General features: G+C 36.7%; 3 protein-coding genes across 5 annotated transcripts; 2 read left to right on the plus strand and 1 right to left on the minus strand.

Annotated features, from left to right (window-relative positions):
* Nucleotides 1-536: 536 nt before the first annotated feature.
* On the plus strand, nucleotides 537-3,679 carry LOC110943963 (hsp70 nucleotide exchange factor FES1). Its single transcript, XM_022185695.2, has 6 exons — nucleotides 537-865; nucleotides 1,401-1,543; nucleotides 1,640-1,690; nucleotides 1,832-2,053; nucleotides 2,201-2,303; nucleotides 3,000-3,679. The coding sequence occupies exons 1-6, from the start codon at nucleotides 780-782 to the stop codon at nucleotides 3,502-3,504; spliced, it is 1,110 nt and encodes a 369-aa protein (XP_022041387.1). The 5' UTR covers nucleotides 537-779; the 3' UTR covers nucleotides 3,505-3,679.
* Nucleotides 3,680-5,983: 2,304 nt separating this feature from the next.
* LOC110943969 (fructose-1,6-bisphosphatase, chloroplastic) lies at nucleotides 5,984-7,637 on the plus strand. Its single transcript, XM_022185699.2, has 4 exons — nucleotides 5,984-6,462; nucleotides 6,537-6,758; nucleotides 6,859-7,368; nucleotides 7,457-7,637. Exons 1-4 carry the CDS (start codon nucleotides 6,031-6,033, stop codon nucleotides 7,526-7,528), a joined length of 1,236 nt encoding a protein of 411 aa, XP_022041391.1. The 5' UTR covers nucleotides 5,984-6,030; the 3' UTR covers nucleotides 7,529-7,637.
* Nucleotides 7,638-7,704: 67 nt separating this feature from the next.
* LOC110943976 lies at nucleotides 7,705-9,372 on the minus strand. 3 transcript variants are annotated; one of them, XM_035977164.1, is made up of 7 exons: nucleotides 9,311-9,372; nucleotides 8,727-8,781; nucleotides 8,549-8,611; nucleotides 8,425-8,472; nucleotides 8,250-8,306; nucleotides 7,989-8,046; nucleotides 7,705-7,809 (listed from the first exon to the last, which is right to left on the minus strand). In XM_035977164.1, the coding sequence occupies exons 2-7, from the start codon at nucleotides 8,760-8,762 to the stop codon at nucleotides 7,790-7,792; spliced, it is 282 nt and encodes a 93-aa protein (XP_035833057.1). In that variant the 5' UTR covers nucleotides 8,763-8,781; nucleotides 9,311-9,372; the 3' UTR covers nucleotides 7,705-7,789. The 3 variants fall into 3 exon arrangements, with proteins under 3 accessions (XP_035833057.1, XP_022041397.1, XP_022041401.1); XM_022185705.2 differs by having other exon boundaries at nucleotides 7,705-7,817; nucleotides 9,311-9,355; XM_022185709.2 differs by lacking the exon at nucleotides 9,311-9,372 and adding an exon at nucleotides 9,223-9,243 and having other exon boundaries at nucleotides 7,705-7,817.
* Nucleotides 9,373-13,354: the final 3,982 nt, after the last annotated feature.

The raw sequence follows: 13,354 nt of genomic DNA on the forward strand, positions 1-13,354 counted from the left end.
AGAGATACACTAGCAGGCTTCGAGAAGGGGAGGGGGTTTCTCCTGTGGCCGTACGCAGGTTTGAGAGAGATAGGGTAGAGTTTGTTATGGTTTTAAACTAGTCAAAGATAGAATTAGAGTATATACGTGATTTATACTCTAGCTCCCAACCAACCGATCTAATATAATCCTATTTGGATTCCTCCATACGTGACTACCAAGGTTTAGCATAAGTGTGTTATATGAAAGCCCAATATGTGTGCAAGCTAGTTAACGGCCCAATGTACAATGAAATAGTGTTCGGCCCAACTACATAAGTGTTGGCGCCTGTTTATTGCTATACTAGCTACCGGCCCAATGAATTAGTGTTCGGCCCAGCTATGTTAATTATCGGCCCAATGCTCAATGTACATGAATTGGGTGTAAGTTAATACGTACAACAAAATAGTGCACAATGGAATAAAATGATGAGGATCTTAGGATTGTTAAGACGACGATGCTAACCTGAAAGGCTCGGTAAGGTTCGGGTTGTCACAATATCTAACCTAACCGGAACGATAGGGACTATAGAGCCAGCCGCGCACTGGGTCAATGAAAAAGCAATTGAAAGACCAGCCGTCTTTCAAGTAGGTTCGTGAATCATCTTTCGAAATCCAAAACCCATGAACACAGAATGTTCTAGATTTCCTCTTTCGTAATCGAAACCTCTATAAACTACAACCGCTGAACCTCCCTCTCTCTTATCACTGATTGTATTCGGAGTGGACCAAACAAAAGATTAGGGTTTTTGTTTTGTTGATATGGCGAAAGAGGGACCTAACTGGGACGGTTTGCTCAAGTGGAGCATTGCTCATTCCGACGGTACTGCCAATCCTAGAAACCTAAGGTACCGACTGATTTCACCCTCTTCGATTTCTGTTATTTTTTTTTAGAACTGTTGACCGATATAGTATGTATGTATGTAATTAACTTATCAGATGATTTTCTTTATACCAGAATTTGGAAATCCTTTGACAGTTATTTACAGCTATTTAATATCTATACTTAACTTTTTATGAATCTTCAATTTGATGATCTCAAATCTTGCTATATATCTTACCAGGAGATTTGTGTAATTTTCTAGTTGGTGAATTGATAATAGTACTACATTAAGCTTATAATTTTTCCAACCTTATATAGAGCACTAGGTCTTATTATACGAGTTGAATAAAGGAAATATTAAGTAGTTACGGAAATAGGGAAACAATGATTTGATTGTAGAGGAAACTAATGTAAGTATCGGGGAATTTAAAAACAATGTTGGGGTCTTAGAATTGTGCCATGTGACGTGACGTGACGTTTACGTATTTTATAAGTATAATATAACGGTAATGATTTGTCCAAGTTGTGACGTTTATTTGTACATTTTATTTGACTTGAAGCGAGGAGGATCGAAAATGGTTCATGGAAGCTATGCAAGCTCAAACCATTGATGTGGTTAAGCGAATGAAAGAAATTACGCAGGTTATGCAAACTCCTGAAAATATCCTCGAGGAACAAGGTGTAACTGCAACAGACATTGAAGGTATAGTCAGCACAATATACTACGTATATATGTGTGTGTGTGTGTGTGTATTTGTATACGTATACGTATGTGATGTTAATTTAATTTTACTTGCAGATATGTTGGATGAGCTTCAAGAGCATGTAGAGTCTATTGATATGGCTAATGGTGAGCTTTTCTTTTCATATTCTTCTTATCGTAAATTGAAGTTTGCTATTTGATGGTTGAAAGTTTTTTTTGTGGACACGCCTTTGATTGTATTACTAATAACTTTTGTCTAATGTTATTCATTTACGTATATTTTGGCAGATCTTCATTCTATTGGTGGTTTGACCCCGTTACTTAAATATCTGAATAACTCACATGCTAATGTACGAGCCAAAGCCGCAGAGGTTGTAGGCACAATTGTTCAAAACAATCCAAAAAGTCAGCAGCTGGTTATGGATGCAAATGGCATGGAGCCTTTGCTTTCGAATTTCACTTCTGATGATGATGTCACCGTGCGGACCAAAGCACTTGGTGCAATCTCCTGTGAGTCGCAGTCGCCCTTCATAAGCCCCTGCACCCTACTTTACCATTATCAGTCATTCACGCGATTGACACCTTAATCTGTTATAATAAATGATGCGTTATAAAAACTTACATTGTTTTTTTTTTTTTTTTTTTTTTTTATTTCAGCTCTGATTAGGCACAACAAGCCGGGGATTGCAGCATTTCGTCTTGCAAATGGTTATGCCGCTCTTAGAGACGCTCTAAGCTCTGAAAGTGTCAGATTTCAGAGGTATGTTTTAGAGGTGCTAAACGGGTCGTGTTCGCAGGTTGGCGGGCTCAACCCGAACCCGAAAAATTTAGACGAACCCCAACACGAAAACGCATAACCCGTTAAGCCCAATTTTTCTTATTTTTTTAGTTTTTTCCCGCAAATTAATATATTAAAATTAAAATTTACTAAAAAACGCAAATGTGTATAATATAATTACATTTAAGAGGCGCTTCGTCTTTAGTAGGATCGGTTTTGCAATTCAAAAGGGGGTTGCGGCGCAGCTTGTTGCCCGTTTACGTGCCGTTTGTAATTTGCTGTTTTTGTATTTTATAAATATAAATAGAATTGAATTAAAAAAAGTTAGATTCCAAAAAAAAATTTAAGTATAAAATCTTATGTCAATTTCTCTTTTGAAGTTATAATTACACATCCAATTTAATTTATAACACAAAACATGTAAAAAAATATGATATAATATAAATTGGTTAAACGGGCCAACCCGCCAACCCGACCGGGTTGACCCGAATCCGACCCGTTTAGCTAAATGGTTCACGGGTTCAACCTGAAACTGACCCGAACCTGTTTAGACTAAACTCAAACCTGCGAATGTAGTGTTTTCGGGTCGTGTCAGAAATTCACACCCCTAGTATGTTTCTTAGTTACATTCTTCTATAAATCACAACTTCTCATCTAATTATTTTGGTTAAAATGTAGGAAAGCACTCAACTTAATCGAATACTTGATTCAAGAAAACCCTAATGACTGCCACGTCATCACCGAACTCGGGTTCCCACGCATCATGACTCACCTTGCCACTAGTGAAGATACGGAAGTACGTGAGGGGGCATTAAGAGGTCTATACGAACTCACCAAGGGCAAGCCGGTAAAAACAACAGATAACACAAATGAAGAAGATGAGAAACTAAAACAAGTCCTTCAAGAAAGGATTAATAATATCAGCTTGATGTCATCTGAAGATCTAGCTGCTATTAGGGATGAAAGACAGCTAGTGGACTCGCTATGGACCGCGCATTATAATGAACCCTCTTCCCTTAGAGAAAAGGGACTTGTGGTTCTGCCTGGGGATGATGTGGTTGAACTACCCCCGGATGTTGCATCCAAACTTTTTGTCTCACCACTTAGAGGTTCGAACCGCCCGACGGCTAATAATGGCGACAAATCTGAAAAGAAAGACGGGCCTTTGTTGCTTGGGCCCTAGTCCTTGAGTGCGAACCGATTTAACCGTGTGTTTATGCATGTTCTTTAAGTTGGGTTAGTTGCAAAGGCCCAACTTGTGGGTGTTCTTTCATAGTTTCAACATGTTGAATGTTAAAAATATACCAGCGGAAAAATATTCATTTATTTATGTTGAAAAGTTGTTTACTTAAATTTTATAATTATTTTCAGAATAAGCTTTAATTTCACCTAAATCAAAATACATCCTTAAGCCATAGGAAATATTTGATTTGGTGTGGTTCGAGAGTTATCAACGGTGGTATAAGCAGATTTCGGTCGTTTAGTATTGTTATGAGAACGTCAGAACACTGGTTTTAAGAATGAGTGATTGCCGTTCAGAACACTAGTCTTAAGAATGCGTGATTGCCTTTTTCTGACTGTTACTGCGCAACCTGGTATTCTCTACACAAGTTATAATAGTTCTCACATAAAAAAATTTGTCTAGGTTTGTTTAGGTACTGATATACCTTAAACTTTTTGAAGAATTTAGTTACTGCGCAACCTGGTATTCTCTACACAAGTTATAAGACTATCTTCAATGCATATTTAACACCCTTGTTCTTAGAAGTCCTTACATGTCCTTACCATTGGAGGAATGGTGCCATTTGAATCCTTTAACAATGAAGTCCTTAATTATGGATGCATGTTTTGGTGATAAGATGGACCCATACTAAAAAAATAAAAACTTTTATTTAAGGATTGTGTGTAGTGACTAGGTGATGAGGTGGAAATTTAGAAGAGTAAGGATATTTGTAGGGTTGGAGATGAAATGAAGGTTTTTAAGGATTTGTAAGGATATGATGTGGCAGATGATGTGTCAGCTAAGGATGCTTAAGGACACCCGTAGCGTTGGAGATAGTCTAAGGGTGTCCGGGGCGCCTTCGGGGAGGGTGTTCGGTGATGGCATTCCCCGATCGGGAACACCGCCGCCATCAAAGCGGGGTCCCGATTCGGGGTTGAACTTGGGCGTGGGTTCACCGATGGAGGAGAGCCTGATTGTGTGGGGCCATGCCAGTTTCAACCAATCCCAGATTTTCTTTGTTTTTTTTTTTTTTTTTTTTGAATAAAAAAATAAGGGGAGTTAAGAGGGGAGTGGCGCCATCAAATGGGGGTGTTAGGGGAGTTTAAGAGGGGAGTTGACGTGGCACACGGGGATTGGTTTGGCGTAAGAGAGTGCACTCACCTATTAGGTGTGCACCCCCTTCACCCTAATAGTTCTCATGTAAAAAAAGTTGTCTAGGTTTGTTTAGGCAGTACTAGTACTGATGTACCTTAAACTTTTTGAAGAATTTGATAGGTGCTTTAATTGTAGAAAAAAAAGCTTTTAAAACATTTACCCACAAAAGTGGTGTGATTCAAATCCGTGTATGTGCAAATTGATAGGTGCTTTAAGCGTAAAAAAGGCTATCGTAGAAAAAAAAAGTTTATTAAAACAGTTGTTACAATAATCTGATATACATAGGTATATTTTACGACTACTTATTTATAAAATTCTAAAAACAAATCAAGAAAAATATGTTTCAAATCAATCTAGCTCGACCTCAAACCAACTATTTTATAACAAAAAGGTTTATTATAATAATTTGACTTTTAAAATAGTGATGGATAATTATCTATTCTATTAAATTAAAGCGTAGAGTCGGTAGGAAATACTCCTATCAGTTTTGGCATCTCAACTTTCAATAACGACACTTACACACCCAGTTTTCTAAAACCTTTGTAAAATGTTATTTTGACCCTCTTGAGATTTTAAAGTTTAAAGCTTACCCCATACTTTCATTCTTTAACTTAAAGTTTAAAATTATCTATACTATTAAGAGCAGAGTCGGTGGGAAATTCTTCTTTCGGCTTTGGTCCCTCAACTTTCAATAATGACACTTACACCCCTTAACTTTCTAAAACATCTGTAAAATATCATTTTGACCTCCTTGAGTTTCTAAAGTTTAAACTTTACCCCATATTTTCATTCTTAAACTTAAAAAACACTATTATCTTACGGATTAATATTTATGTACGTAGTATGTATTAATATAAATTCAAGTTGATTTACATTATGACATATTACTTGGAAACGAATCGGGTCAAATATAACATGTTTTCATGTTTATTTTTATGTACGTTTTCAATTTGTCTACATTTTAACATACATTTCGTTTGAAATGAATGGAACCAAATATATTACGTTTTCATTCGAAAATATAAATTCGAGTTATTATAAAATTACGATGACGTCGTAAGACACTAGAGGTAAAATTACTAGTTATTTTTATAAAAACCTTTTTTGAAAAATATATATATATATATTTTTTGATAAATATTTTTATAAAATCTACACACAATTCCGAAAAAAAGATATAGAATATAGATAAAATACAGTAGAGGGATATTCCTTTGTTACCATTTCCACCAATGAGAACCTTGTATTCATCGCATCAATCATATTCACTCATTTGTCACTCAAAACCAAAGATAACAACTTCCGACCCAAAACACACACACACACACACATATGTCGGAAGCAATTCCATTTTCTCCGGCAACCACCCTGTTCTCCACCACATCCAACTCCATACCCCACCTCTCCCCCTCCCACCTCCGCCCCTTCCTCCGCCATGATACCCAACCACACACCACCGGAAAACCCATCTCCTCCCTCTCCTGTCAAGCCGTTGCCGGAGGAGCCACCCCGACACCCTCCACCACCCCAGTTAAGAAAAAGAACAGATACGAAATGGAAAACTTAACAACATGGCTGTTAAAGCAAGAACAAGCCGGTCACATCGATGCCGAACTCACCATAGTTCTATCAAGCATTTCATTAGCTTGCAAGCAAATTGCATCCTTGTTACAAAGATCCAGCATTATTAACATTACTGGAGCTCAAGGAACCATGAACATCCAGGGAGAAGATCAGAAGAAACTTGATGTTATCTCCAATGAGGTAGTATAGTTTGACTTTGAAATTGAAATCATATTGAAGATGTTTTATTAATTCTAATAATGAATTTTGGGTAGTTGTTCTGCAACTGCTTGAGATCAACGGGGAGAACCGGGATCATAGCGTCCGAGGAAGAAGACGTGCCTGTAGCGGTGGAAGAAACCGATTCGGGTAACTACATTGTAGTGTTTGACCCGATTGATGGATCGGCTAATATCGACATTGCCTTAACCACGGGTTCTATATTTGGGATATACGCGCCTGATGAACAATGCCTTGTCGATTTTGATGAAGACACTGTATGTAGATTCTTCTTAAACTTTTAAAAAAACAATAACACATTGTCACATTCATACAGTTTATTTTATCTGATTGCGATTGTTATATACGATGGAGCAGTTAGATGAGGCTAAAGAGAAGTGTATTGTGAGCGTTTGCCAGCCCGGTAACAACTTATTGGCAGCAGGATACTGCTTATATTCAAGCTCGGTGGTGTTCACGATATCGATTGGGAACGGGGTTCATGGATTCACACTTGATCCGGCGTACGGAGAATTTGTTCTAACGCACGGGGACATCAAGATACCGAAATCGGGAAGAATTTACTCTTTTAACGAAGGGAATTTCGATCTTTTTGATCCTAAGTTGCAGAATTACCTGAAGCATTTGAGGAAGCCTGGTGGGCCTGCTGGAAAACCGTATTCTGGGCGGTACATAGGGTGTCTTGTTGGTGAAATTCACAGAATGTTGCTTTATGGTGGCATCTATGGGAACCCGGATAACGTAAAGGCGAAAAATGGGAATTTGAGGTTATTGTATGAATGTGCACCGATGAGTTATTTGGTAGAACAAGCTGGAGGGAAAGCTATAGATGGTGTTCAAAGGATTCTTGATATTGAACCTAAACAGGTACACTTCAAGTTTAAAATCAACTTTGACTTTATTTTGGTCAACCAAAGCATGAAAATCAATGTGCTCTTTCTTGTTTTTTCCACAGGTTCATCAGCGGACTCCAATATTCATAGGAAGCCCGGATGAAATCGATAAGCTAATGACATACCTGGTTTGAAATTTGTACATAATTCTTTCCGATCATGAAGTTTGTTGAACTTGAGTATTGGTCATGTATGTCAAGTCAATTTTGTTTGTTATATGAAGTTGGTCAAACAAACAACAAAGTCAAAGTCAAGAAGCCATTTTGTTCATCTCACTTGAATAAAAATAGAAACAAAAAACACTTGAAAGAAAAAAAAAAAGAATATCATAATAATATGTTTGTAATGCTCATGAAACAAAAAATGGAGATGATTAACAAGCTTCATGAGATCATTCATGGCTTTGCTCTGCTGCCTGCATATCTATATAAACAAAATTAAAAAGTGATCAAGAGTTAACACCAAAGAACACACATAATGAGCATATATAATAAACGTTTGAAGGAAGGATAAATACTTGATTCAAAAAGTCACCATAGTATATTTATCAGATGTGGAATTTGAACTTGTTAAAAGGAATATGATTCAGCGTACCTTGTCCATCATTTGGGGCGCAAAGTGATTTCCTATATCGTGTTTGCTGCTGAGTTGGCTGGAAACAAAACGTGACCGTCAACAATCTTAATGATGGATGATATACACAGGACAGGTAATTGATCTACAATCAGGGGATCCATGAGCAGAATGTAAACCCGTTTCCTAATGAAATGGGTCTATTCGGGATCTCAAATAAAAGAAGAGCTTATATTTTAACACAAATCAATGAGCGAGCGAGCATCAAACAATTTTGAATACCTGTAGTTTAGGCCGAAGTGCCTCAAGAGGTCCTTTGGGCTGCTTGTCTACACCTTGCTATCAACAGTAGTACGTAATATTATGTTGTTTTACATCAACTAATACATTATGTATGTATGGTACAAGTTTAACAAAAAACAATTAATAGCAGTCAGTCACCAAATTCTAATTGTACCTTTCCCAGAGCCCAATCAGCTGAATCAAAATAAGCCCGTTCATGATCCTAACATTCATCAACGTGTTGTTACATGAATAATACCGGAAGTGTCAAAAAGTGGCCAGCCAATAAAGAATCTTACTTTAGAAATGAGTGGCGGCTTTTTTGGCACGATACCTCCATACTTCTTTTTGATGACTTCCTCCTAAGAGTTATAAAGACAAACAGTGATTATAACTACACCATAGTAGGACTTCTGCTGTTCCGAAAACAAAGGGGTAGGATTTCAAGGGATGTAATTAACATATTAAGGATCTTACCTCTTTCTCTGATGAAGCCTTCGGTGTCGGATCCATTTTTCTTTACACTAACAAGCTGCAATATATTTGAAAAAAACATCTTTTAATTTCTTTCCCGGCCCCTTCAATATATTACCAGGTGCATGCTAGCTATGAGTCAATATTAAATGTAGATTGAGATGCATAGGAACAGTTGAACCTAAGACCTTACAATTAGTTGACTTTGACCTTTAAAGCAATCCTCATGATTTGTGGCTTTCTTTTCTTATGATTTTAAAATGATTTTTAAGCTTACATGTATGTATGTTAATAATAGGCCAAAACATGCAATGAAATGTGTAACAGCTAATGTGAACAAACTAGCTAGGGTTCACCATTCATCTTTTTTAGCTTCTACGTGAAGACAGGCGATTTCTATATTGCAAATAATAATATCATTAAATAGAAACTAACTATCGTTTACAAATTCGACGAATTAAACATCAAAATACGATTTTGAAGAAGACGTAGAATTCACCTTAACGACGTACAGACATATCACGTATATATTATAGCATGAAGATGAAATATGAGATCGAAGAATACAAATTGAGCGAATTAATTACCGATCAAATATATAAATAAGGTGCGGAAGGAAGGAAGCAGTTTCCGATGGAGGACGTTGTGGGAGAAGGAATATCGAACAAGATTTGATTTTCCCCCGATTTGACTTTTCACTTTTTACCACTTCATTAACACGTTTCCAACGTGTCTTTCTTTCTTTCTATATATATTTTTTAGGGTAAATTACTCATTTCGTCCTTTATGTTTGTAACGAATTGCAACGGATAGTCTTTAACTTCAATAATTACAGTAATAATCCTTTATTTGTAAAACCCGTTACACCATAGGTCTTTTAACACTAACTCAATTAAAATTTTCAGTTGACTCTATGCATATGAGGGCAATTTGGTCATTTTACGTGTTAAAAATACATCATAATAAATAAACTAAAAACAGTTAAGACAATTTATTAATTTGTTAATAGAGGAAGGTTTATTTGAGAAGAAAATTAATGTGAGAAAAAAAAGAAAGGACATATTGGTAAAATACTTTTTCATTTATAACTCATATCATTAATTTTTAACTCTTTAATTAATTAGTCAACTAATCATTAATTATCCTACATATAATCTACAAAACCTACACATATCAAAATTTTCCTACATATACCCTACACATTATAGAATTTTATCCTACACAGCAGAAATTTATCCTACACACCTCGAAATATATCCTACACAACTCATATTTATCCTACACACCTACTAATTTATTCTACACTTTAAATTAAGTTGTTTTTTTAATTTGGAAAAAAAGTATATATTTTGAAAAGGAGTTACAAATTTAATTCAGTTAGTTATTAAAGGGGAAGAATACAAATTAATGATTTTTGTAAGTTTACCAATATACCCTTATATTAAAATTAAATGCAAACATTAAATGAATTAAAATGAAGAATTTTTATTGGTTGAAACTTCTTCTTTTTTCTTCTTACAAAAAAATTCTTCTCATTTGAACCCTCCACTTTGTTAATATATGTATATCTATATATAGTATACGTATATGTAAACATAACCTGCACACCTACCGTCTCCATCTCTACCATCACCATCACCACCACCTCCATCCCACCACCACCTCAACCCTCCGGCAATCACGTGCACCTTCTCGGCGATTTCAAACTGTTAATCGACGATTTTCTTCACCGGATTCGATCAAATCGGTTATATTAGAAACCGATTGTCGAAGTATGATAAGATCAGGATCATATCTTCTGTTGCTTGTGTGTTGATGTTGAGACTTTTAACGATCTGTTGAGTTGTTGCTAGAACTCTGTCGAACTTCTATGGTGGCCGCCATAGCCGAGAAATTAGGGTTAGGGTTTGAAAATCGACGGTTGGGGATGAAGTTGAAGGGTAAAAATGGAAACTGTGGATATTATTATTTTCCTGACGATAGGGTTGGTGGCCGGCTGGAATATGTTGTGATAAATTATAGGATTTAGGAAAGGGGTGGGTTTCATGGTTGTATATATTACGGGTGAAATGGGACTGGTTCGGTTAAGAAAAAGGTTTTTGGGAATGAGAGATGACCTTTGCGCGTGGGTTTGTGAAGATGGGGTTGGCAAGATGAGGTGGTGGCGGCAGGATGTGGTGGTGGTGGCGGCAGGATGAGGCGATGGTTAGGGTTTTAGGGTTAGGAATTTTGGGAAGATGAAGTGTATATGTAATTTTTATGGTTTTATTTTTTAAATATTTAAATAAAAGCATGAAATGACCAGAATACCCTTAAGTAAATAAAGGAGTAAATTACAAGTTTTGTCCTTTACGTTTACACCATCTTACAGGTGGTGTCCTTTAACGCAAAATTTGACAAATTTTGTACTTAGTGTTTCGAAATCTTGCATGGTATGTCCTTTAGGATAAACCATTTAACTTTTTCTGTTAAATAGGGTATTTTTGTAATTTTAGTAGGCAAATAAGGGTATTTTTTAATTTTATCCATTTAATTAAAAAACGAAAAAACAAAACATGTATAAAGTTGAAAGCCCCTCTCTCTCTTTCTCTATATCTCTCTCTTATTTCTCTCACTATGTCTCTCTGCCATCATCCGCCATCACCACCATCTCCGGCGACCCACCATCTCCACGACGAACTCTTCGGCGGCTCCTCCACTCTGGTTCAAGTTGGATCTGAGCGGTTGGATTCAATGTGGTGGTTGGATCTGAATATGGGAGAGTGTTGGGTTTGGATCTGAGGCGGATCTGAGACAATGGCTGGTTGTGATGGTGGATGTGGTGGACCGTGGAAGGTGGTGGGTTGGTGTTTGGTTAGGGTTAGGGTTACATTGAGGGGAACTTGTAATTTACTCTTTATTTAATTTGCTTTGATGCATTCATGTATTAACTGGCAGCCCGCTAATCGGAATCAATTGGGCCCAGAAGAAGAAAATTGGTCGGTGGAGGGGGTTAGAAAGAATGAAATTGACGGTAATTGAATGACATTTTTTTTAAACTATCAACAAAATATTATTAAAGGAACTAGAAAACTAGCAAGGTGATGGAAGTGTGCCTGAAAGTCTCGAAGAAGAAGCCACCTTCTGGGTGTGTTTTCAGATTCAACTTCACTGCAACCTCTGATGCTGCCATCTTCCTCTTTCTCTTAGGCAGTCGAATCAGATGTGGTAATTGAGTTTAGTAAGTTCTTTTTTTTCTTACCATAGTTTATGTTTTTGATAATATGAAAGTTTGATTGAAGTTGACCGGAGTTTAGCCAGAGTTTTAAATCCGGCGACTTGCAGACGAAGAAAACCAGAAAAATTGAATGTAGTTTTGAGTTGTGGCTGGTTAGAATGAAGTATAAGGGTCTGTTTTAATACAAATAGGAGTCGGTTACGGATAAAAGTTCGTAAAGGGGATTTTCGGGTGTTGTTGGGTTACCAGATAATCATGGATTTCTGTAACATCCTGTTATTATTTTTGTGATATCGTATAATTTACGAAGGTAACCATGTAATTATGATTACATATCAATTGAAAATACAAGTTAATTAAAACTTTTCTAAACTTTATAACGTTACATCATGACCAGTAAAAATTTGCTGTTTTGAAATAACAACTAAACTATACGCGGAAGCTTGTGACTGCATCGTGTTCGGTTCTACGTTGAGCTTGATCTTCATCCGGTACTCCTGATATTCACCTATGATCAAAACCAACTAAAAAGTTAGTTTTGATATCTTAAATAATAGTATAGTCAAATTCTAGTATCAAAACAATCGAAACAAAACAAATTTTCAGACTTTTGGTCTGTCGCGCCCCGCGACAGATCACACCACAACTTACGCGGGCCGCGAGTAAGCCCCGCGTGTCGCGACAGAATGAATGTCTCCTTCCGCGTGCCGCGGGGGGGTTTTCCAGCGATTGCAGGTTGCAGACCTGCATTTCCAGCCCAGCTCTATTTTCTGAAATTCCAACTTTAAACGGCCATATCTTTTTATCTACTAGTCCGTTTTAGGCGATTCTTTTTCCTATGCGTTCGAAATTCAATTCTCCATCTTATGGAGTTAAAACCTGACATTTCACTAGTTCAAAAATTCAGATTTCAAGCTCTCGGCTCGAAATCTCTTTTTAACACTTTTGACCCGTTTCATGATTCCTTAAACCACTTTCACCCATCATTTTGCTACATTAAAGTATCTACTTTTATTTAGAAATCTTAGTACTAATTCCTAAACAACCTCTAAGGGTCGTTTGCCCGGTTTTCCCATCAAGGGCTTTTTGGTCAATTTTAATCCTTCATTTTACGACGAAGGACTTTTGCTAATATTTGACCAAGAATATCGCTTTTAACAAAAATTCTAAATATGCGTACCTGGCTCGAGTCATAGGATTGACTCGTTTAAATATCTTTCACTATTAATTTCTAATTAATACCAACGCGAACCGTATGATATTTCCTGTAATCACAAAACTTAACAAGCGATCGTCAATTAATATTGTCAAATGATCTCGCCAATGTCATTTGACCCGTTTAGTCCGAACGACCCTTTTCTGTTATGAGATGATATCTAGTTACCATCTCGCCCTTTTACCCATTCCGGTTTAC

This window comes from Helianthus annuus, chromosome 1, assembly GCF_002127325.2.
Source record: "Helianthus annuus cultivar XRQ/B chromosome 1, HanXRQr2.0-SUNRISE, whole genome shotgun sequence".
NCBI lineage: Eukaryota > Viridiplantae > Streptophyta > Magnoliopsida > Asterales > Asteraceae > Helianthus > Helianthus annuus.